Source organism: Lonchura striata, chromosome 3 (assembly GCF_050655825.1).
Source record: "Lonchura striata isolate lonStrDom1 chromosome 3, ASM5065582v1, whole genome shotgun sequence".
In the NCBI taxonomy this organism is placed as follows: Eukaryota; Metazoa; Chordata; class Aves; order Passeriformes; family Estrildidae; genus Lonchura; species Lonchura striata.
The window spans coordinates 97,320,741-97,345,742 of NC_140705.1; the positions used below are offsets into that span (position 1 = coordinate 97,320,741).

At 41.5% G+C, this 25,002-nt stretch overlaps 2 protein-coding genes and 1 long non-coding RNA gene across 5 annotated transcripts in view; 2 read left to right on the plus strand and 1 right to left on the minus strand.

Moving 5' to 3' along the window:
* The window catches only part of PARP1 (poly(ADP-ribose) polymerase 1), a 32,674-nt gene extending 25,440 nt beyond the window's left edge, over window positions 1-7,234 (plus strand). The window contains exons 16-23 of the mRNA XM_021536992.3: window positions 772-894; window positions 1,357-1,485; window positions 2,183-2,281; window positions 2,810-2,962; window positions 3,236-3,363; window positions 3,727-3,788; window positions 4,875-4,989; window positions 6,410-7,234. Coding sequence (XP_021392667.3) covers window positions 772-894; window positions 1,357-1,485; window positions 2,183-2,281; window positions 2,810-2,962; window positions 3,236-3,363; window positions 3,727-3,788; window positions 4,875-4,989; window positions 6,410-6,491 — 891 coding nt within the window. The 3' untranslated portion in view covers window positions 6,492-7,234. The remainder of the gene's footprint in view (window positions 1-771; window positions 895-1,356; window positions 1,486-2,182; window positions 2,282-2,809; window positions 2,963-3,235; window positions 3,364-3,726; window positions 3,789-4,874; window positions 4,990-6,409) is intronic.
* LOC110473967 (uncharacterized) lies at window positions 299-12,850 on the minus strand. 2 transcript variants are annotated; one of them, XR_014953972.1, is made up of 4 exons: window positions 12,698-12,850; window positions 12,415-12,564; window positions 7,236-7,363; window positions 299-3,029 (listed from the first exon to the last, which is right to left on the minus strand). It is a non-coding gene; the product is annotated as an uncharacterized LOC110473967 (long non-coding RNA). The 2 variants fall into 2 exon arrangements; XR_014953971.1 differs by lacking the exon at window positions 299-3,029 and adding an exon at window positions 6,262-6,458.
* Window positions 12,851-12,903: 53 nt separating this feature from the next.
* The window catches only part of LIN9 (lin-9 DREAM MuvB core complex component), a 38,445-nt gene continuing 26,346 nt past the window's right edge, over window positions 12,904-25,002 (plus strand). Inside the window, exons 1-4 of one of the 2 annotated variants that reach the window (XM_085575900.1) lie at window positions 12,939-13,001; window positions 21,426-21,545; window positions 22,521-22,553; window positions 23,577-23,671. In XM_085575900.1, coding sequence (XP_085432026.1) covers window positions 21,530-21,545; window positions 22,521-22,553; window positions 23,577-23,671 — 144 coding nt within the window. In that variant the 5' untranslated portion in view covers window positions 12,939-13,001; window positions 21,426-21,529. Of the gene's footprint in view, window positions 13,002-21,425; window positions 21,546-22,520; window positions 22,554-23,576; window positions 23,672-25,002 lie in introns of both variants that reach the window. The other variant, XM_021536991.3, reaches the window with a different exon arrangement.

The window sequence follows — 25,002 nt, forward strand, 5'->3', positions numbered from 1 at the left end:
AAAGGAATTCAGAAGTTGTTCTGAGCTCAGTGGGGTGAATGCTGAGCTCTGCTTTCTCTCTCTGGGGAAGAGGATGTGACTTCCATGGGTAACCAGTTAGTTCTCTTCACTGTTGTATCAGTGTAGGCAGTACTTGTATCATTAGCATTTTTGTAGCCCAAACTTTAGGCCATGCAAACATAAATGGCAGCTGAGCAAATGAAGCTGGTGCCTTGATCTAGTAGTGAGTTGGTGTTTCCACCCCAGAGAAGTCAGTCAGAGGATGAGAATAAAGGTTAAATTGACACAGGAAAGGATCTGGTTTGATAACATTACTGTATTTACACATCATGATCTGAACCGTTCCAGAAACACTATGTAGTATTGCCTTTGCAGATTGGAAATATGTTCCAGCATAACCCATGCTTTTTGTCACAGGCTCCGTGGCAAAGCATAGATACAGGAATTTCTTCAGTTGCTAGAATAGACCAGACCCTTGACAAGGATAGGCATTACTTAAATGTCCTGAAGACTTTATTTTTCCCCCCGGAAACATAATCCCCATTGAATTTTTCTCATACACAATTCTATGTATTTCTGTGCAAATACTGTGACTTGCTATATGCAAGACAATTAAACAGACTTGTTATTTTTAGTCCTGTGAGAGTTTCAGCATAAACACCGTTTGCATTGCTGCTCCTATGTTAGTCCCTAAGTATCTTTTGTGGTTTTATTGCAATGGAGACTTAGTCTTACTCAGTAATTTTCTTTGATGCTTGTTGTCTTCTCTAGGCAGTTTCTGACAATGGTTCAGAATCCCAGATTTTGGACCTCTCCAACCGCTTCTATACACTGATTCCTCATGACTTTGGGATGAAGAAGCCACCTCTTCTAAATAACTTGGAATACATTCAGGTATTGACTAGAAACTGCTCTTTGCTCACATTGGAAAATGTTTGCAGGCAACAGGTCTTGATGTCAGACATCTAACATAGAGAATCTGTGAGATTTAACACTTACTTGACCTCATAAAAGCAGAGGTTAAAGTAAGCATTAAAACCTCACAAGCAAAAAGATGAAAGCATGAGGTTAAGCTTGTTTTTCTTCAGAATATCTTCTTTGTTTATGTGCATGTGTCTGTGTAAATATGTATATGCATAAGGTATTAGAAGATAGAGATGTTATGGATATATATGTATGTATATTTTAATATATTTGGGTGGGTGTATGTATATTTAAAGATAGTGTTGTTATGTTATTAGATGGCACTGTGTGGCCAGTGATTGTCAGACACGCTTTTGATTTGGAGTATCCCAGACTTATTCTGAACATGTCAATGGCCTAAGTATTATAATATTACCTGTTTCAATTCTTCAGGCTAAAGTGCAGATGTTGGACAACTTGCTTGATATTGAGGTTGCTTACAGCCTTCTCAGAGGTGGAAATGAAGATGGAGATAAAGACCCAATTGACATCAACTATGAAAAACTTAAAACAGATATTAAGGTAAAGGAAATAAAAGGCAATGAGTGGCTGTGAATACAAGCTGATGTCCTGTTGTTTGGAGTAAAATAAATCACCCAAACTGTAACTGGACAGATATATGGAACTGAGGTGGGTTAAGGAACTGGAGCATGTGTTCAAAGAGATGCAGAAAGAGCTGACTTGGAGAAAAGAAAGGTTAAAGAATATTGTATCAATATCTAGGAATACCTGATAGGAGAAAGAAGGAAGGAGGACAGAGGCAGACTTTCTTCAGTGGTTTCCAGTGACAAGAGGCAATGGGCACAAATTGAAATACAGGAATTTGTGTTTCAACAAAAAAAAAGCTTTTGTTGTTGATGTTGTTTGGTTTGGGTGTTTTAGTTAGTTTACTCTGACAGTGGTCAAATACTAGAAAAGGTTACCCAGAGAGGCCATGGAGGCTCTCTTCTTGGAGGTGTTGAAAGCTGGACTGGACTCAGTCCTTGATTGACTCATCTTTTTGTAGTGGAATTGAAAATCATCTCAGTTTCCAACATTTTCTCAGACATTTTGTGGCTGTATGTATATCTGTGCATCTTCTCTAGCTAGGATTGTGTTCCTGCTTAAATGGTTGAGGAGGTTTAAAGGGGGCAGTTGCAGGCATAGGATGGATATTGTCATGTTTTAAGATGGCTGCTAGTTTGTGTGCTGAGGAAACTTCTCATTTGCCTCTTTGCAGGTTGTTGACAAAGATTCAGAAGAAGCCAAGATTATCAAACAATATGTGAAAAACACTCACGCGGCTACACACAACGCATATGACCTCAAAGTTGTGGATGTAAGCTGGGCAGTAATGGGGTTTATCTTTGGGAAGATGGATTCTCCTTTGACTTGCTTGTTTGCAATTGCCTTATATTTTTGAGTAACTTACCCATTTTCCTCTGTTGAAGGGGTGATTTGCTAGAATGTTTTCTTTTAATTAGAATAGCAAAAGTCTAGGCAGAGATGAATCTAATGAGGTGGTTTTGCTTTGGTGTTTTTATTTTAATTTAATTTGCCTCAAAGGGAAGGTGGAGGAGTAATCACCTGAAATTGAGCCTTAGTTGATTGAATAATTTTTTCAGAAAAATAGAGCCATGAAAATGCAGAAGGTGGAGAAGTAATCAACAAGTACTGTGTGATTGCTGCTACCTCTTTTTTCCTAGCCTGACACAGCCAATTACAAACACTAAAACACATCCCAATCAATTTCCCTAGCAGACCAATGTACATTGCAGATCGGATGATTTTTTTTCTCCCCTCTGATGAGTTGCATGAAAGTAATGGTTTATTTGTGTGGTTATTCTTTTCCTCTTCTGAACTGAAGATCTTCAGGATTGAGCGTGAGGGGGAGAGCCAGCGTTACAAGCCCTTCAGGCAGCTCCACAACCGCCAGCTGCTGTGGCATGGCTCCCGCACCACCAACTTCGCTGGGATCCTCTCGCAGGGTCTGCGGATAGCTCCTCCTGAAGCTCCTGTGGTAGGTGAAATAGCTTCTCTGGCTGCCTACATCCATGTGCCCAGAGATGGCCACAAGCAGGGACAACCTAAAGAAGGGAATTTCTGTGTGGGGAGCCCCCTGTGTTATCTGCCACCATTTAGACAACATCATGTCCCCAAGTGGGTTGCACATTGGTGTCCACAAGAGCTTGAATTGCAGTTTTGCTCTCCTGGGAGCCCAGCCAGGTGGATTCAGTGCTGCCTTTGTGTTATTTTATTGCCCAAATCTTATTTATTTATTTCCTTCTTGCAGACCGGCTACATGTTTGGAAAGGGCATCTATTTTGCAGACATGGTATCCAAGAGTGCAAACTACTGTCACACATCTCAAGCTGATCCCATAGGTTTAGTACTACTGGGAGAAGTCGCCCTTGGAAATATGTACGTAACTTATAAAGAGTATTTGCCAAATGTGCTTAATGCATCCTCTTAGAAGGTGATGCTAAAATTGCAAGCCTTTTTTTCAGTGTGAAGAAGCAGCATGTGTTTTTTCTTCAGAAACAAGGTCTGTTTTTTTCTTAAACTAAGAGCTATTGTTGCAGGTCTATCTGAATCTTGTAAAAAATGTTATCATTAAAATTAGTAACCAAGACAAAAAGAGTTTGAGTTCCAGAAGACTAGAGTTTAGATTAACTTTACAGTAACTCATCATAATCTGAAGCCTGAAAATTTTTTGGGTTTTTTTTTCACTAAGGTAGTTAAGACAAATGTAAAGTGTGATTGTGTGTTCTTTGTGCTGTCCAGGTATGAACTAAAGAATGCTTCCCACATCACAAAATTGCCCAAGGGAAAACACAGTGTCAAAGGTAAGCATTAGTAGTTGTCATTAGTAATCTGTAATTGATGTCAGACTTGGTTGTGGCACTCTGCTAAGTGAAGAGAGCTATACTCACTTCTTGCCTGTACATCCTTTAAGAAGTTGCATGATGTTGCCCTTTAGTTGCATCAGGATGTGTATGGGGTGCTTTGAGATGCAAGTTAATACACTCAGAGTATTAACAGCTGAAGGTGCTGAAGTTCAGGAGGAAAATTCTATTTGATGTTACACTGGAGAAAATATAAAGTACATTCTCCAACTTCTTACTCACTTTCATTGTAACAATGATGTTTATTTTTGAAGAGAGATGACTAGATCAGAAGAGTAATTGTTTAGCTTTCAAAGTGGCTTAGAAGTTTGGGTAGAAGGGAAAAGCTAGGAATAAAAGTTGAGATGGAATAACGGCTCATTACACTTCTATCTGCAAAAAGTGTCATATATTGAAAAAGAAGATGAGAGAAAAGACTTAGCTGTCTAACTCAGGCAAAATAAATGGTAATTATGACTGTCTTCTGTCTCCAAGATGGGAGATTGAAGAAAAGTATCTTCAGTAATGAGTGGCTTATCTTAAACTATTCATTTTGAGAGGCTTAAAAAATAGGTTGCCTAAAAGAGAATAAAAATTGATTTTGCACCTTTTTCTATACGTACTACTCATGTTCTTATGGATATAAAATCAGATTTATATTGAAAATTTTAATGAGAATAAGAATTGGTTTGTTGTACTTGTCTGAAAATACTGTGATGTGTATGTTTCCATTAATGGAGTTAGGATATGAGAGCTACAAATCTGTTCTGGTTTAGCTTTGATCATACAGATTAGACAATTAACAGTTGAAAGTCTAAAATTCTAATTTTTAATGTAGCAGAGTACAACTGCCATAAATATGGTGATGCTGAATTGAATAAACAAACTGTATTTTTCATGTTCTGTTGAAGATACTTTTACACTTCATTTGAAAGTATATGTGAAGTAGTATTTGGCTGGCTGGATCATTTTCTGGATAATTTTCTTTTTGTGCAAAGTCTGTGTTTGCCTCCTAGATTTGTAACTAATGTTGTTTTCCCTTTCTAGGCTTGGGCAAAACTGCGCCTGATCCCACAGCCACGACCACCCTCGGTGGTGTGGAGGTTCCCTTAGGGAATGGGATCTCCACAGGAATCAATGATACCTGTCTTCTGTATAATGAGTATCCTTTGCTGTTATGTTGGCTGCACATGGTGTTTGAGTGTTGCTGCATTTGCAGGACCTCACTCATGCCAATTAGGAGTTTCGCCTCACTGTGTTTTTTGTTTAGATGTGCTCTGGGTAGTATTTGCAGACAAACTCTTCTGCAAGGGGGATGATTTTAGTTGCTGCTTAAATTGTCATTCTGCAAAAAAAGGAAGCGATGCACATACCAATAGCTGTTCCCCAACAGGAACAAAAATTACTGGAGTGGTCAGGCAAAACTGCCCTGATATGTCTTGCCCAGAGATGTGCCAGGACAAGGGGAGGGGAATGCAGCCTGTGGTTTCTCATCACTCCAGTCTAGTTTCTCCCTCACGGTGCTGTGGTAGGCCAGCTTGGCCAGGAGGAGGTGGGGGAGCCAACTCTGTGCTCTTGCACTCTCTCAGCACATCTTTTATGTTCCCCAGACCTGCAAGTGTTGAGGTATGCCCCAAATGCCCAGCAGAGATGCAGCCATTAAGTCTCTTTCTAGGCAGAAGTGCCTCCAAATCAATTAGTGCTTTAAATCCACAGGAGGTCATAAAAATGCAAGTAAGTGATGTCTAAGGTCCAGCTCGCTCTCTTCACTGCCAGTGAAACAGGTAACCCAGTAATGCAATCTTTGGGTTTCTAGAAACTGCCTTTGGCCTTTCTGAGCTGTTTTCCTCCTACAAGGAATCTGGGCAACACAACTCATGGCAATACTGATTTTATCTTGAGTTTTCCTAAATACACCATTGTCAGATGATGAGCTATAATACAGTTGATATTGGCTAGTTGAGGTAACATGATGTGTATTTATTTTGTTTTACATTTTGGGATTAGAGGTAAGTTTGAGGCCTAAAGCATTGTGAAACAAATAGATGAGCTGGGACTGTCTCTGGAAAAATAATAATGTGCAGACACTGACAATCATTGTAGAGTTCTCTGTGGTTACAGTTTGGGTTTTTTAGTAGGAAATTAAGCATTAATGACTCCGTGCTGGAAGGTAGCAATAGAATTGCAATTACAATTGTAAATGCTGGGTCTGAATCTGTAGCTCTCATTTAAGCTGTATGACTCTTCTGCCTCAATATCAAGAGAGATATGAGTTACTCTGACAAAAAAAAATTTTCAGGAGCTATAGAATTCCCTTCTGTAGCTAAGTCATTTCACTTGCCTGTCACTCAGGATTCCTGCTGCACTATTCTCCACAGAACTTAATTGCTTGTTCCTAACTATTGTATAAAACATTTTCAGATTCATAGAAAAGTCAGATTTAAAGTTTTATTTGAGCTCTTAGAATTGGTTAATCACCCAGGCATCTGTATGATAACTTAAATTCAAAGTTCACTGTGTTTTGAAGTTTTTCTGTGTCATTAATATCAACTGCTGTAATTATTCCTTAACATTCTTCCCAGATATATTGTGTACGATGTTGCTCAGGTAAATCTGAAGTACCTGTTGAAACTGAAATTCAACTATAAGACATCACTCTGGTGAACAGTATTTAGAAGCCCTGTTAGAGTTATACTGTAGTTACACTATAGCGTTGACTTCTGACATGCTTATGCATTGACTTCTCTTACCAAGATATCAAGAGCTAAACTGCAGAAGAAATTACTAAATCCTATTTAGTACAACACTTAGTGAAAGTTTTATATAAAAAGTGTGGCAACACATGGGCCTGAATTCTGATGAGAAGAAGTACCTGGTTTTGTTTTATACCACTTCTGATTCTGGTGCTTTAAGTGTTTATTTTAATTGACCAAACTGACAAGAAAGAAAAATTGAAATTATTCTGGTGTTCTTAGCCAAACAGAGCTGGGCAAGAGCAGGAGAAGGAACTTGAGCATGTTTGTGGTACTTGCTCTGTTAAGGTTCCCCCTTGTTTAAGATACTCCTTCTCAGTTTTCACTTGACTAAATGATAAATGTGCATTTATTTTGAGGTAAAAAAATAAAAACTAATTTCATACTAACAGTTTTATGTTTCAAAACTTCCGAATTGTTTTGGAGTATAATTTAAATGTATTTGGTAGAATGTTCTTAAACATGGTATCTCTCTCGAGGATCAAATGCCAAATATTAAAATCTGTAGTCATGTTTCAGGAAGTTACGGTGAAATTAAAATTTGGACTTTCCACTGAGACTTCATCTGTCAGCAGTTGGTGTGGTAAACATGGAAAATGAGCTTGTGGCTGTTTGAATTAGCATTAGCCCAAATAAACCTCCTTTAAATACCTACCTTCAACATGATGTAAGTTGGTTGTTATAGACTCATGTCCTAACAAAGGTGTAAGTTGAGTCTGGGCTCAAGCTTCGTTCATCAAGATCTGAAGGTCTGTTGCTATGCTGTTGGTGGTCTTGAAATGCCTGTCTCAAAAGAGCAATACAAACTGATTATTTCAATGTTTCATGATATTTGTTACTTCTCACTTTTAGTCATTTTGCAATATGGGAGCACTTTAACCATAGAGCAACATCAAATCGTTCTCTTCAAAAACTCCTGATTTCTCTGAAGCATTAGGGAAAGTGATGGCTAATTCCCAAGAAGGGGACAATTCAAGCTCATTGTGACAGTTGTGGTTTCAATCTTTAGTAACCTGTGTTGGAACAGCAGATCTTTTTCCTAAAATGTTGTTGTGTCCCAGGGCCTTTTGTAAAAGGAATTAAAGCCAGAGTGGTTGCTAATAAGGCAGGTCTTCCCAGGACTTCTGAATGAGAGGAGTCAGATGTAGAGTGATAAATGAAAAATGAAGCTGTTTTCAGGGAGAGAAGGAAATGCAGAAGGACTGGGTAAGTTGTATGGCTTGTAGACAGCTGAACATAAAAAATTGATTGAGGTTGGGGATAATGGATTCTGAGAGGAAGTGAGGAGAGTAGTCTGTCTTCTGCTTCTTAAGTAGCTTAACCAGTGGCTAATCACTGTTTTGCTTCCAAAAATCCCTTTTGGTAAGTCACTTAAGTATGATGTTGTCAGTCTCTGAAAGAGAACATGAGAACTTGTTTAGTTAGAAGATAGATGATTTTTCACCCTCTAAATAAGCAGTTTACAGTTCAGTTTGGGACCAGGAGTTGAAGGCAGCTGCTCTCTCGTTCACCCATACTAGAGATAGCTGAAAGTTCCCTGTTGTTCCAACCCAAGCAGCACAAGGAGTACTTCGTGCTGTGTATATAGTGCTCAGTTGTAATTGCAGCACAAGCAAGTGCATCACAAACTGTCCCTAACCTCACAAATACAGCAGGAAGAGTACAGGACTTTCTAAAGAGGCAGCAGGTACCCTTTGGGGACTGTAGGAGAGCCCTGTCACTGTCCTGCAGTGAAATCTGATGTCAGCCCAAGTGCTGCTTGTGCTGCCAGCTGTCCGAGCAGAGCGGATCCACTCTCCTGGAGGTGGATGAGAGGCCTCTCCCCGGGGCCAGGCTGGGAGGAGCAGCATGTGCCACTCACTGAAAGCACTGCTTTGGCAGTGCGAGCACAGAGCAGAGCTGCATGAATAGGCAGCCCCATTTCTGTCAAAAGCACTTGAAAGGAACGACTTTTCAAGACATTAGGTCCCATGACATCCTGTGCTTTTTTCAGGGGAAACATGTTGAGGAATGGCTTCTCATCTAAATGTTAAACTACCAAAAGCAGTAATTTATAAATATTTAACTGTGTTGTCATTATTTGGCATTGTGGCAGGCTCTGTTCTACAACGGCTCACAGACATTAAGATAGTCTATGCAGTTAATTGAAGGAAGCCAGCCTAGGCTTACTGATTAGCAGTCAGTGTAAATTCTTTGTGACTTGCCCGAGTTCATGCAGGGAAAAAATACCTGAGAAAAAAAAATTAAAGCACAAGTTGCCCATCCTGGTATTTTTGCCATAAAACAATGACATTCTGCCCCTGCCCTTCTTCAGTTTCTAATCAGCAGAAAGTGCAGGGGGAAACTTCCAAACAAATAATTTCTATATGAAAAAGACCTCTGGGCACGTGAAACTTGTCAATGCCATAAATAATTGTACTCCTGTTCTTAAATGAGGCCTGCAGTGTTTGTAATGACTGAGGTCTCTGCTTCAGCTTGTTTTCAGGGGGATGGTTACAGACCTCACTGTGAATTCTGGGGACATAATGATGTAATTGTCTGCTGAAGTGCTATTGCAGCCAATTTATAGCCCACTTAGTGTTTTGCCTGAATTGCTTTTATGTATGTGTTGAGGCCCCTGATTTAGTCCATTATACTTATGCTCCTGTTATGCCCATAAAAATAGTTGCCACTGTTGTGGAGTACATGCATCTGAACAAGAGTTTGTGTGTGCTTTCACTTTAAAATTAATGCCAGGCTCTTCTCTAGAAATGGTCATTTTGGAGATGAAGTGGCACCTGTGAGAAGAAAATGCAGGTGCAGGTCCCAGCCAAGATGAGTTGCTGTGATGATTTTAATTTGTTCTGGTGTGAAGGTAGCATGTGGGTCTGTTGTGGGCATTTCAGATCACTTCCACAGAAGTGAGATACACAGGGACAGGCAAGATGAGAAGAATGACTTCCTAACAACTCAAAGGAGAAACTACTGCTTCAAAGGGAAAACTACTACACCCTCTCATTAGAGTCTAATTTCATAATGTAATTAATGCAGCAGGACTCAAACTTCACAAGAAGATGCTTCAGTGACTAAAGAGCACTCTCTTCTGCCAGCTGTCCTTGCTTTTTTTCCTACTGCCAGGGCCTGCCTAGGGGAGATGAGAAAATGGCAGCATAGCTGTCCCCTGGATGCAGCACTACCTGCTCTGTGCTGACAGGACTCTGAATGCATTGGTCAGTAGGTGCTGTAACCCATGTCTTACTATCATCTGCAGCAACTGAGGAGTAATGGGAGCGTGGCAGTGCTCTCTGCAGCATTTCAGCACACACCATTAGGAGCAGTTGCCTAATGTGACCCTGGCAAGAGCGAATGGCAGCAGTGCAGCCATTTAGAGACCTCCCTGCAGCTGTACCACGCAGGTGAGTCAGCAGCACCTAAGGCAGATTGTTGGCAGAGAGCACAGATGTTTTCAGTCACCCTGCCTGTCAGAAGAGTTGTGTCATTTCCACGTCACCCAAGTGCAAACTGCATGTTTGCCAGAATGGTAAAAGGATGCACTGAAAATGTGTGTTGGTGTGCACACTGACCAATGGCCCTGGCTGGGGCTTTGTAAATGGGGTCGCATCTATGTGACTTGGAAACGGCAAACACAGGAGACACGAAAAACCAGAACACAGAGATACAGCATCCAATAAAGGCCAAGATGTAAAAGGTTATTTATCCAGGAATAAAAATACAGTGTTGATTGTTACCCTTTCAAAATAGTGAATGGTAATGGTTTCTGTTAAATATTTTCCAAGTGCAGCTGTTGGAATGAAATGAAGGAATAATCATCATTGTGCTGTTGGGAGCGGAAGTCTATCTTCACACCTGTTAATTTGTGAAATGATTGGCAGGAGATGTTTGGCGAGGGGGAAAATCTCACCTTTTTCATCTGGTTTTGTTGCAGTCTACAAAGACTCCCTGAAAGACACTGAGCTTGATTCCTTTTTCATTTTCCCCTTGTAGAAATTCATACTCTTGAGGACTGTTGCAAAATGTGATTGTGTTGTAAAATACTTTTCACCCCTCCCAAGCAAAGCCCTTGCTCAGGGAAAGCTCCAGCATTGGGATGGCTCTGGGCAACGCTGGCAGCCACACCTGATGACAAGGTTCACAAAGCACAGCAGTAAAAACCTTGCTGATGATCAGTGTCTCTGTCAGCTGTGGAAGTCTCAGTGTCGCCAGTCTGAGCTGAGCATTACCATACAGCCCTTGGAACAAGGGGAGCACAGCTGAAGTACAGAGAAATATTGGTGTCATTAACACGTTGTTTAACTGAGCCTGGAAGGTTTGGTCCATGTCAGGCGTTCTGGGTGGTGGAACTGTTTTATTAAAAGGGGAAAATCGTGCAGAATTTGATGCTTGGGGGAGTTGGTGTTTGATGTAGCACAGATTACTATTTAGTCATGTTTTGTTACTAGTTTCTTTAGTGTTGTTCTTTTCAAGTGTCTACGGTAGCAGCTTTCTTTGGAGCTGTACAGTATGGAAAGCTCCAAGTGAGGTGTCTTAGACCCTTTGGGGGCTAAGGGGAGGGAAAGCTGTTTAAACAACCTTTCAAAATGATCTGAAAAAGGGGCTGGAAATGCAAGCTAGGCTTTGTAATTTTTTTCCTCTTTTTTTTTTCTTTTTTTAGCTCTGCTACAATGTGCATAGAAAGCCCTGGGGGGAATTTCTAAAGCATTTCACTCAGTTTGTTTCTTCACTTAAAAACTGGCTTTTTCCCCCTTGAGCACAAGGGCAACATTGATTTTATTTATTTATGTGTTAAAATTGTTTAATAACATGACCTATATCCTGCCCCTGTCAACCTGCTAGAGTGCCTAGTCATCTGAGTTCATTAGCAAATTAAGAACACAAACTCTATTCCATGTCACAAGATAGACATTTTCTGTATTGTGTAGAATCTTTGGTTTCACCTAGGTGCTTTCAAAGACCTGCATACAATGAGGCATAGCATCCATTTTGTATTATACCACTGTGCTCTTGGCAATATGTTTAACATGTGACACAGATTTAGCCTTTACTAAGATATACTGTTTATTTATTTTGAGGCTCAATTTGCATTTTTACATTTATTTTTATACCTTAAAAAAAGGAATTTTGGTTGGTATAATAGTGTTATCAAAGCCAAACTATGTGGAGAGTGTGGTCCATGAGCAATTAAGGTGCTTGTGGTTCATGATGGTATTTCCATGCTTATATTTATTGATACTTTAGAATTCACTGTAGTGCAGAGATCTGAGAAAACTACACCAAAAAAACCCACTGCTGCTGCTTGAAGAAAGCTTTCAGGGGTGTGATGGTAGAGGGCAGGCCAAGACAAGGAGCTTGTTAGGCAACAGCCACCCACTTCTGTGGTTTGTTGGCTTTCCCTGGCACCGGGTGAGAACAAGTGAGACCTTGACCTTCAGGCCTTGGGCTCGGTGAGCATTTCAGCCGCCTCTTGGGCGAGGTGCCACAGGCTGTGACAGCAGGGCCAGGGCTGGCTGGGCCGGGATTGTTGTGATCCCGGACTCCTGGAGCCTCACCTCAGCAGTCACTTATGAAAAGCAACAAGGAAAACTGGCAGAGTTTAGCAAAAAGTTATTACTCAGTGAAGGAGGATGGGTATAATGTAATGGGATTGTTTAAAGACTCAAAGCTAGCACAGCTACTTCGGGGTGATCCTTTGTGACAGCCAACACCTCCACCCCTTTCCTCCCATCCTGAACTGCCAATCACGCATTCCCCCCCATCCCGCATCGTAAGAATCGACAGGGAACTGCTGCAGCAAATTTAGAGAAGCATGGTGGTGATAAGAGGACTGGAGCACCTACCCTATGACAACAGGCTGAGAAAGCTGGGGCTCTTCAGGCCCGGAGAAGTTTGTGTGAAGACCTCATGGCGACCTTCCAGTATCTGAAGGAAGCCAGACAGGGACTGTCAGGAGCTGCAGTAGCGACAGGACCATGAGTAATGGGTACCAACTGAAAGAGGGGAAAATTAGGTATTAGGAAAAAAGTCTTTCCAGTGAGGTACTGGAACAGGTTACCCAGAGCAGCTCTGGCTAGCCCAGCGCTGGAGGCGTTCAAAGCCAGTTCGGATGGGGCTCTGAGCAACCTGGTCTAGTGGGAGCCGGTGGCAGGGAGCTGGAACTAGACTGGAAGTAGTGTGAGGTCCGCTCCGAGTCCTTAGCGGGCCCCGGGCCGGCGGCGCTCCCTCCCGCGCTGCCGAGCCGCGGCTGCCGGGAGCGGCGCGCGGGCGCCGCCGCCCGGCCCCGCGCGGGCGCAGGCCCCGCCCCGCGCGCGCGCCCGCCGCGCGCCCGGCCCCGTCTCCTCCCCCAGAATGCCCCGCGCCAGGCAGCCTTTGAAAAAGCGGCGCGGCTCGTTCAAGATGGCGGAGCTGGATCAGCTGCCTGACGAGAGTGAGTAGGGACCGGCGCCCCCGCTCCCGCCGCCCCCTCGTCCCGGCGGGACACCCGCGCCGCGCCCCGCCGCCCGCCCGCCTCCCTTCTTCGCTCCCTTCCTCCCGCCGCGGGCGCTGTGCGGGGCCGGAGCCCGAGCCTCCTCCCTGGCAACCGGGCCGGGCCGCCCCCCCCCCCCCCGCCGCCGCCCCTCCCGGGCGCGGTCCCGGCCCGAGCGGCGGGCGGGGAGCTCCGTGCCGAGGGTGCGACCCCCGCTGCCCTCGGGGGTGCCGGGGCCGGGCCCCCGCCCCGCCCGGGCGGCACCTGCCGGGCAGGCGGGGCGGGAAGCGGGAGCCGGGCGGGGCGCAGTGACAGCCCGCCCTGCCCGCGGGGGTCGGGGCAGTGCGGGGGAAGCAGCGTCCTGTCCCGGGGGAGCGTGAGCTGCCCGGCGCTCCGGACCTGGCTGTCGCCCATGGGGGCAGGAAGGGCTCGTGTATTCGTAGCCCGTGCCGCGCACGGTGCGAGCAGCTCCGCAGGGCTGGGGGTCAGGGCGTGCACACACTGTGTCTAGGGGGCACTGGTGAATGCGCAGGGAACAGCTCAGAGACCTTGTGTTGTGTGTCAGCAGCAGGAACCTGGCTGTACAGGAAGACAGAATGTAAACATGTGTTTTCGTGCCTACAGTTCTGTATGTCTGCACCTCGAGTGCTGTGTCCAGCTCGGGGCCCCTCACTGCTAGAAGGACACGGAGGTGCTGGAGAGAGTCCAGAGAAGGGGAGTGGAGCCTGGGGAAGGGTCTGGAGCATGAGTCTGATGAGGAGCAGCTGAGAGAGCTGTGGGTGTTTAGCCTGGAGAACAGGAGGCTCAGGAGTGACCTTACCACACTCTACAGTTCCTGAAAGGAGAGTGTAGCTGGATGGGGATTGGCCTCTTGTCCCAGGCAACAAACGAGAGGGCATAATCTCAAACTTCAGCAGAGGAAGTTTAGATTGAACATTAGGAGGAATTTCTTCAGTGAAAGGGTGATTGGACATTGGAATGGGCTGCCCAGGGAGGTGGTGGAGTCACTGTCCCTGGAGGTGTTTAAGGAAAGACTGGATGTGGCATTTTGTGCAGTGGTATAGTTGACATGATGGTGTTTGGTTAAAAGCTGGACTCCATGGTCTCAGAGGTCTTTTTTAACCTCATTGATTCTGTGATCTCCATAGGGTTTGTGTGGATGTTGTTTTCAAAGAGTGCAAGGATTTAATAAAAACATAGTGTAGCTAAAAAACAGATATATGTTGCTGTATGTGTGGATTCATGCACAAAGTACTTGAGTGTTACAGAAAAGGAAATGATTCCATATAAAATGCATCTAGATGACATCTCTTACAAACTGTGGACTGCCAAGCTAAAACTAGGGCATTTACTAGTTTCAATAGGTGTGCACAGAACAGGGCAGACATATTCTGGTGACACCACACAAGTTCATCAAGCTACCAAGTCCTTCCACATCCAAAGATTCTCAGAGAGAAGTGACTCAGAGTGGAAATCTTGCTTCTGGCTGCTCCATGCGAGTCTTTGTTACAGCTCCAACAACTGTCAGGAAAAAAATTGGTTAATGTGCCCACATGGCCGGTGTCATTGTGTTAACTGAACAGATTTATGGAGGATCATCATAAATTATGGATAGAGCTGACATTCTCAACTTAGCGCAGCTCAGTCATGGATGCTGTGCTCCATTTAGAGACTGATTAATACAAGTCATGGGCCACTTGATACGACTGTAATTAATAATTAGCTGTGGTTTATTGCTTATTAAATGAACTTTCCCTGTTCACTAGAATGGGCAATGTTTAAGTTACCGTTCCTCCATTTGCCTTGCCCATTTTCCAGAGAAAGCATGGTATGTTTCAAGAAGTCAGTGTAATGATGAAAAATAACTTTTTCTTCTCTGTCATTTTTATATTGCCTGCAGTGGCATCAGGAAGGTTTGACAGATCTGTCACTTCACCTGTAGCAGATACCATAGTAGAGTGTGTGACTCCGTTTCCCTTAGGATTGGGCGATGCTGGCAACCCTTGCCAGCTGTGTCAGTGTTACAGGCTCTGCTTGGCAGGTGAAGCAGACACTGTGTGGTTATTTGTAAAGGCAGTAAACTTCTGCTGTGCTGACTTTGACCTTAAGGTTTGTATTTACCTACATTTGGTGCAAGCTAGGGGTGTTTTCCATCAGACAGGGAGCTTCATGTTTTCTGTAGCACTGCTGAACTGCTGGAATTGTGAAAGTTTCAAGGAGTGGTTGCCTTGTGCTTCCATTCCTATGCTATCCAGTATTGGTGATCTGCATGTTTTCAAATCACACTAGTTACTGCCACACATAGTTCTTTCATTTCCAGTCCTATACTTAAAATGAAGATGTAAACTTAGTCCTGGCTAATTTAGCACTGACTTCATGCAGCTCTCAGTCTGCAGCATAATATATCAAGGATTATAACAGTAAGTATTGCAAAGTTGTTTTTGGAATATTCCTATGGTATAAAAAAAAAGTTCCAAAAAAATTCTGAATAGTTCATTACTAAGAGCCTTTGAGATTTATGCATCACACCCTGTGAATTTTCTCCAAAACAGTTTATAGTAAAATAGTAGACCACTACTGAGCTTTCACATAAAAATAATTACCAGTAAACACAGCATACCTGATGACAAGAAAACTGACATTTTGCTGTATGGTAAGAACCACACAGTTTTACTTTCAGATTGGATGTCTGATGAAGTGGAATTTGTCCCAGAGTATTCTAATAACACCTCCTTGCCCTCTGGCAGGTTCTGTAATGCAGCTGGGCAGTGACTGTTCCATAACCCAGGAGTGAGATGAATGTAATGCACCCAGTTGTCTCTCATGATATGTACTTGTTTTATCTGCTAAAGTTACTATTCTGTTCTTCTCTAAAGCTGCTATTCTGTCCATATAAAACGGTGAGAGGCTTCATGCTGACAGCATGAAATGGTGCCTAAGTTTACATGCATTTCTTGTAGTTTGAGGCCTTTCCTCTGCTGCTGGGGGAGAGCCATGCAGTAATTTGGGATGCAGGTGAAGAAAGAACAAATCTGTGGCAAATCCTCCAGCTGAAAAAGTCCAGGATATTAAAGGTCTCAATTGCAGAATAATAATTTGATTTATATTTTGAAGACAAAAAAATTATTTCTGCAGGCTGTTGGGTCGGTGCCTAACGAGTGACTAATTTTAGTCAATGCCTTTTTTTCCCTTCTTCTTATCTCCTGGTAACTTTGCAGTGGAGGTAAATGGTGGGCAGCCTTGGTGCTGCAGACCAGATGGCTTTTTCTCCATGTCTCAGAAGAAGGAATCAGTGCATTGTATTGGAGCATACATAATGCTGCCCTGTCTCCTGCTACTGGTAATAGCAATCTGATTTGTGGGCTGCATGGTTCTAAAGCTTGTGCAGTGAAGCTAAGGGGAGGCTCTGATGTGAAATGAACTTTCTGCTGAGGTGAGGCTCTGCTAAAACAGGCGGCACATGCAGATGTGACTAAAGATTGTCCTGGTCCCGCTGGAAGCAGAGCTCTGGCGAGAGCAGCACAAGCAAAGCCACCTCTTGCTGCATCCTTTGGCACAAGCTGGTCTGAGGGAGGAGGATGCTGCCACCTGCTCTGTAAAAGGGAGAGGGAGGTGCCTTTTCGAACAGGAGGCATCAGGGGCACAGGGCTGTGCCAGCAGCAAAGCACCAGAGTGCAGCGTTCCCGTGGGCAAACTCCAGCCAGCTGCGGGAGAATCGGAGAAAGAAGGCAAACTCCAGGGATGGTGGGGGTCAAGGTTCAACTTTTACAAATTCTGAAGTCAGTGTTTTCCCAAATACCGTGTCTTGGTAGGCATGGTTGGTGCTGTTCATAGGGCTTGTGTTTTATGACAGGCAGAAGGGAAGTGGGATAAGGATTTTTCTGCATGGGTTTTTATCACATGGGGGGAGGCTGCAGTATAAGGGCAGCACTTCAAGCAGAAATTGTTGACTTTACCCCCAGCATGACCTTTTGCTGTGGTTCATGGGTCCGCTGCTCTGCTGCTTTCCTAGACACCTGCAGGAGGTTGTGACACACCTCTGGCACTTCCATTTTTCAGCCCCAAGGGGCTGTGAGTCCAACACTTCTGTGGCCTGGATGTTTGAGACAAAAAAAATCAGCAGAACTGAGTGAGATTGCAGTATTTGGGAGAAGGCTCAAGGTTAGCTTTGTAGCTGCTATACAGTACTCACAACTAATAGTTTTTGGGATTATTTGTGCTGCCTACCTTTAAAATTATATGTTACCATGGTATCAATGTATTGTCCATTGTGAGAATGCAATTTCAAAAAGAAGGCTTTGTTATTGTGGTTACTGTGGGTTTTGTCTACAGAAGTCCTGTAGAAGGTTTCACGTGGCTGGAAAACCTACTTCCATCCAGTAGTTAAAGTAGGATTTGGAAATATGCATATGTCAATTTATTGGTAGGCTCATAACATGAGGAAAATACTGACTCGTGCTTGAAGTGAAAAGCTAGTGTTTATTTATTTATTTATTTATTTACCTCTTCAATGAGCCGAAGGTTTGGGGGAAGCTTTAAAAACTCCCCAAAGCGACCTCTCCCTCTGATGTGTATTTTTTACTTTCGGAGTTTTTCTGAATAAGCTTTCCTTGCAGTGGCCAATTGTTTGAGATGCTTCCTCTGCTGAAACAACTTATGCCATGCTTGTGTAGATGAATGCTCTCTTGGAGGATTAATGACTCAGTCTATAATAAAGGCTCATGTTTTTCCCTTCTTCTCCAGGAGATTCTTCTGTCACACCATTTTTAGTGCCAGCAATGCAGATTAATTACATAGCTTTTTGAGGTAGTCATGCAACCAGTGTTAAAATAACTGTTCACCTGTGCAAATTTAGACAAAATAGTGTAACAATCTGGAAAGGAAGAACTTTGCATCATGTAATTGCTGATCTGGGTCCTAGAATTTTCTATATTGATTTAGATATGCCCCTTTGTGCTCACATATTAGTGAAATTAGTAGCTATAGAACATCCCTGTGGTTACTTGTAACATTTATTTTCAAAATTATCAGCTGCTATAAATTTATTATTAAATTGGAAACACTTTCACAGACTAAATATGCTTGTGTGTGTTCCTATTTAGATTTTCAAATCAGCAGTTGAGAAGCTACATTTAAACTGTTTTACTTCATCTTAGTACTGAGGATGTTCTTCAGGACATTAACAGCTGCCCATATTGAATCGTGGTCAAACTCCTCTTCTTTTGTTTCCATATGAGGGGAGGCAGTACGTGCTTGGTCTTAAACCTGTCTTTTATTTTTGAAAAGGGTAAAAGCTTTTGCATTCTTCTCTTACTCCTCAAACCCTATCTCACATCAGAAATACTTTTCACAGAGTTCATATGGCCTCTAGAGCAGATAGAAGAGGTTTTTTAAGATCTCTTTATTGCAGTGCTCTATGTGCTCCTACATCTGGGAACAGGAGGCTGGGGCTGGGGGAGGATTCCTGGGGCCTGAGTGCCCAGAGGGAGCAGCAGTTCAGGACTGGAGGAGCTGTCCATGCACAGGGACCACGCTGGCTGCCGCTGCAGTCTATGCATGTCTGAGCCAGCCAGACATGAAAACATCAGGGCCCTTGTCGTGCCAGGCTTGGCAGACCTGGGGTGGTTTTAACCGTGGTGGCTTTTTATCAATTTGGTTTTATCTGGACTGGCTGAAAATCATTTCTTGCAAGTGTTACAAAACACATAAATACAGTTATTCCTGACTCTTAGCTACTGATGAGCTTCCTGTTAGGATACTATTTTATACCTCATAATCTGGAACACAGTTATTTTTATTGCACATCTGTGGTGCACATATTTTACAGAATCATTGGGGTTTTTTTTCAGAGTCAGGAAATGCCATTATAGTAATCTTAGATTCTTCATTAAACATGCTGGATATACTTGTATTTGGAATTTCTGTGCATCAGTTTTAAGCTTCCTCTTTAGCTACAGTTCTCTGTTTAAAAATGTATTGGTTTAAGGTTTGGAGTTACAGGGTGCTCAACATGTCTTTTCTTGGTATAGTTACCTAAAAATTGTTAAACTTTGCATTCATTGCTAATCTGAATTATCCAACGTAATCTTTCACAAAATAGGTCAGGTTATGGCTTTCCATATAAAAGAAAAAATCACTGCAGAGCTATTTACCCATCTGAATTATCTTCCTTTGTGGATACTTGTGATCAGTGCAGATCCTGACCTTCTTTGGGAAGAACAAGATTGGAGTGTCTTAATTTTCTCACAATAAGACATGTCTTTAGATAATGAAATTTATCTCCTAGATCTCTGCTTAATCTTTTCCTAATTTTACAGACTTAGTCAAGTATGAACACTGTGTTCAGGTAATTAATTTACTAACAGCATATGAAGAGCACTACTCAGTAGGATAGTAAGACAAAGCTAAGGTAATTTACAGTTTCCACTGGAGCAATGTGCCAGTGCTACTGCTGTGCTGATCTGCCTGTGCTTTCTCCCTAGGTTAAGGGGTTTTTTACTCTCAGTATTAAGAAAGTCACCTTTGAGATCCTCTGAACCTGAAGGAGCTGGAAGCAGATTTTAGTTGTAATAACCTGTATGAATCACAGGCCTTATTTCTTGGTTTCCACCCATTTGTTTTTTAAGTGTTTCTGGAAGTGAAGTCTGTGTCATTGTCACAATAGATATTTACATTCAAATGTATGTGTATTCTACTTTAATATCTGTTTATAATTAAAATGCATGTTAAAAAGACTGCCTGTAATTATATATTTGTTATTCAGAACAGGAGTATACAAGGTTACTGGCATTTAGTGGGAGGGTAGTATATTATAAATCTAATAATTATTGTAAGTAAAGTTTTGTATAGTTTTAATAAATTTCATCTATCCTGCATCACTTTGCAGTTTTTATAGTTCTTGAAATGCTTTTATCTGTATTAAATGTTGGTTGATTTTTATTGTAACACAATATTGCTTTGATCATCATCCTAGTTTCTGGTTTTGTGGCCCTGGTGGTATTGACATTACTGCCCAACTAAAAGGAAAACATGGGGACATGTACCATATTCCTTGGAGTTTGCTGTTGTTGCAGGTAGCCCTAAAATCAATATAGAAGAACTTGACAAGAAAAGCCATGTTGTATCATATTGTTTACCTTTGAGGTAAAATGAAGCTTACGGACATCTCCATTGTCACTTTAGTATCGTACATGTATTCTAAAGCTTTGAGCTACAGAAGTGTTGATGTTAATTTTCTGTACTTTTTTACAGTAAAATAGTTTCATTTAACTTTTGAATTTCCATAGATTAGGAATATTTGAATTGGACACTTGTATTCCTAAATAAAGATGCCCTGGATACATTAATTACAGGTCAAGTGAAAACAAATGAGCAGCCCTCTTCTAACATGCATTTATAGAAGATTATCCCATGTGGAAAACTCCTTGGCAGCTAATGCTGTTTTGGAATGCTAATCTTGTAAAGCTAGGAAGTAGCACAGTAACCTTCTGCTGGCCCATGGTCACCCCCACAGGTGATGATGGGCCAGCAAAGCATCTCAGGTGCTTCAGTTGTAAGACTGACACTGCCCCAAACAAAGCTTTTGCTGCCTCTTGCTGAGTGTTTCTGTTCCATTGTTAATAGTGCTCATACTCACTCTGGACTGGATTGATTGAACTTGATTCATATCAACAAGATAGCAAGAAAGAGGAAAAAGCTTATGTGTTCAGATGAAGTGCCTGAGATCTCTCAGAAGAGTGACTGTTCTGCAAAGGCAGCATCTCCTCCATTTGACAATCCTGATGACCCTGCTCCTGTGTCCCCATCCCCAGTGACATGTTCCTAAACTGTGTGTACTTACCTCTGCACACATTTCTCACCATCCCTTATGTAAATTAGGGACACAGTAGTTCTTCACTGTTCTTAATGTTACTTTTCAGAGCTGTTCATTTGTGGTTGATAGCAGACTACCCATGTATTTGTGCAAGCACAGTGTCTGGTATTTTTAGCATAAAATGTAAAAAAAAATCGTGATACTTTGAACATACAGCTTAGTTTCAAAAGCTGAACTCCCTGTGACTCAGGTCATCATCGTGTTCCTGTGCCAGTCACTGATAGGGCTCCAACCAAACAAAGGTGATACATCAGAAAAGAAATGTGCAGGAGTTGTTACAATACAGCCCAGGTGTGTCACCGTGGTTCTGACTTGTAATCCCAGATGTGGTTGCTATTGTAGATTTGAACAGCTTGGGAGATGCTGGGGTGAAAGCTCTCTAAACCCTCAGTAAGTCCAAGTTAGTTATGCTTCATGTCTTAAACTCTGTTTATAAGCTTTTTGGGAAAAAGAAATAGAAACTTTATTTCCTTTTCCTTTCTTTTTTGCATTGAAATTTTGTTTTTTAACAGATGGCATAATAAGATGGCAGCAAACAAAATACTGTGATGAAAACATAAGGAATTAGGGGTCTTTTGCTGTTGCTGCACCTGTATTCTCTGTGATACTCCCTGGAATGTATTCTCTTAGAGGCAAGTATCTCTGGCACTGTGAGGTTAGTGAGGTAAGGAGCTAGATAAATGGCAGCTGCAAGGCATTTCTGGAGTCAGAAAGTTCTTGGAGCAGCAGTTTCAAAGAGAAGATGAAGGTGAGAGCAGAGAAAGTGACAGGGAGAAGTGGTTGTCACACGGGAACATAAATGGAAAGATAAAATTGATTTGAGAGAAAAGCATGGATCTGAGGAGGCATTGTCACACAGAAATATCCTCCCCTGTGCCAATGCAATTGTTTCAAAAAGCTCGTTCTTAGACATCTGAACATTTCCAAGCCTGAAGGCCCACTGTAGTCAAGTCCAGTTTTGTTTTTCCTGGCCCAGGAGCATTGCAGAGGTTCTACAGATGCAGTGAAAGGAGAGCAGTGAAATTTTCCGGTGTTTGAACAGTTTGAGCAAAGTAACAATCCTGACTGCATTTGAGATCTGAGTCTGCTGCCTTTCTGAACAAAGAGGTACCACCAGGGGGCAATTAGCTATCCATCTGCTTCCTTTTGAGCATAAACCACTCCTTTCCTGGAAATCTTTGGCACTGAAGAATTTTGAACTGGTAGAAATAATTTTAAAAAATGTTCTTTAGTTTTCTTGTCAGTTGTAAAATACATTTGCCAACTGCATCAAACAAGCCAAATGGGAGAATTTAGTTTGAACATAAAGCCTGTTGAGAATTTGCTATGTTAAACCCAAGTGTTTAACATCTAAAGTTGTTTTGTAGGCATGAAACTAAAGGAAAAAACTAAAATGTGAATATGCTTTCAGGATTTTTTGGTAATAAATGTATAATTCTATGCTTAGTGCCATGGAAGGTGTGCTGGGTTTGCCCATTCAGCTGTGAAAGATTTTAATACTAAATTCTGCTTTCTGCCTGAGAATTAATTAAGAATAAGTAGACTCTGCATAGGTTGTAGGGTTTGAAATAGCTTGTGATTTATGTGGACTTTTTGCTATATTACAGGTTCTTCAGCCAAAGCACTTGTGAGCTTGAAAGGTAAGAAATTAATGTTATTTACTTCTACCCAGTCCGACTTTCAGGTGCATTTAGTTTCTGTCTTCTGAAAGTTCAAGAAAACCACAGGCTTTTTTGTTGAAATACAGTGGGGTTTATTGTAAGCATTTGTAGTTCTATAGAATAATAATCCTTGTCATTTGAAACTGTATATATTGTGGTGTATTTAGACACTGCTCTTCTGGGTGAAATTCCTGAAATGTGTTTTTTCTTAAAAAGTACTGCCTAGGCATCAAATTTGATGAGAAGATTGGGGTAATCTTTCATCTCTTGAGGGTGAGATACAGGAAGGATTCTTAGTGAGCCCTGTACATGTGACAAAATTTATATTAGGAAGGTGTTTCACAATTTTATGGTGTTCTCTGTCAGCAAGTTGTGGGCTAAATCAAAAACCTGCTGCTTATATTTTTTTCTTTGAAATTGTCTTCATGAACATTCATGCAAATTTTGAATACTACTAATTTGCTCAATAACTTTATGTATTACAACGGTTTTGTTACACAAAGAAGAAGGCATGATCTGTTGAATATGTTGTAATTAATGCAGATTTGTTGCAATAAAATTTTATTTACTTGTTGGTGTACACCCACTTAATAACTTTATGGAGCTAGAATGTTTCTATGTCTTGTAGAGCTCTTCTTTTCCAGGTTTCAGTTACAGCCACAGTTCAACTGTTGATTTATGTCAACCTGACAGTGGAAGTAACTGATTCCACTAAAGGAAGTTTCAAGAAACCTAAACGTTGTCATAAATAAAAAATACTTGTTTATGTTCCTTCTTGTAGTGAAAATCTCCTTCAGTTTTTTTTTAAATTAATGTTAAGAGTTATTTAATAAAAATACTGAAATCTAAAATCTGTTTATCACTGAATTCAAAGATGTTGCAAGTAAAGATTGTAGTAGTTGATGATGTTATACTTGGTTTTGGACAGTAGTTATGTTAAAGCATACACATATAGATATATATATATATATATATATAAATGATGTGCTTTCTTCACAACAGAGGGAAGTTTATCCAGTTCGTGGAATGAAAAATACAATTCTCTGCAGAAAACACACATTTGGAAAAGCAAGAATGCTGGTTCTGCAGTGGAAATGGTAAGAAGCAGTATAAAGCTTCAGGATTAGTAAAATACCATACAGTGAGTCAAATGTAAGGATCGCAAAAAAAGGCTGAGATTTATAGTTTTGTAATGTCCAAAGGTGAAACTATATCCTTCACAAGCACTTTGCACAGTTTGCATAAGAGATGAAAACATATTTTATAAATGAATAATCAAACTCATTAAATTGCTGACCTCATTCGATATAGATCAAAATAATTTTCTCTCTTTTTTTTCTGAAAAGCAATTGCTATGTAAAGTATTTGTACTGTATCTACCACCTTGAGCTTAGGAATCACCAGTTCTGATCAACTATTTTTGTATTTCATGAAACATCTCACTTCTAATTATGGCTGAGAACTGAAGCATAAAGGAAAGGAAGATATCATCATGCACTTCCATCATTGTGCCTTCTGATGGGCAGATTTTAATTAAAAGTAAAGGACTGTCAGTGAAATTTGTGTATTCTGAGAACTTTCATAGGAGGCCTTACATTAAAGAACAACCTTGAGGCAGGGATAAGAAATGAGCTGCAGCTTCCAATGGGCTGTCTTGTGTTTGGGTTGACCATTTTAGTCTTGTGGTTTGTTTTTGCTTAACTGTTTCTTATCCTGTGATCTTCTCCCTGGTATTTATTTTGGTAGGATTCATACAGATGCTTATATAGACACATGTTTCTATGTGCTTATGCTAGAGAACATAAAGTCTACAAAATGCATTTCCAGAGAGAGACCAGAACTTTGTGAAGACCCTTAGTTCATGTCACAGTTTTCAGCTGCTTCCCAGGAATGCCCATCATCTCACAGAAACAAGCCTTACTGGTAACTTAGAAGATCACATGTGCTAAAGACCTAAAGGGACAGGCTGTAATATCTGTATAAAAATCTTGTTAGTCTTTAGGTATGGTGGCTGTGGGTGGTAAAACCATGGGGTCAAACTTTGAATATAGCTTAATGTTTTGTTGAAAGCTAGGGAAAAGACCAGAGCCTAGTCTGACATGTTGACAATGACTCATGTTGCTAAGATGTCATGGATAGTTTGAGTTTACTGAATGCTGAAAGTTTTGAAGACATGTTTTACTGTTGGTTGAAAAATCTTTCCAAAAATGCTTGCTCTATTTAGCCACTGTGGCTTGTACCTCTTTGCAACACTTGTTATTTTGCTCTGGTGTGAGGCACAGACAGTCCAGAGTGATGAAACTCTTCTCATTTTGGATAGTTCTTTGGAGCATAGTTTGGCAGTTTCTGTTGAGGGTTGTAAAACAGTTTGCTTGGTCTAGATCATGATGATTTGGTTACCTTGTCAATATATAGTTCCTCTGTCCAG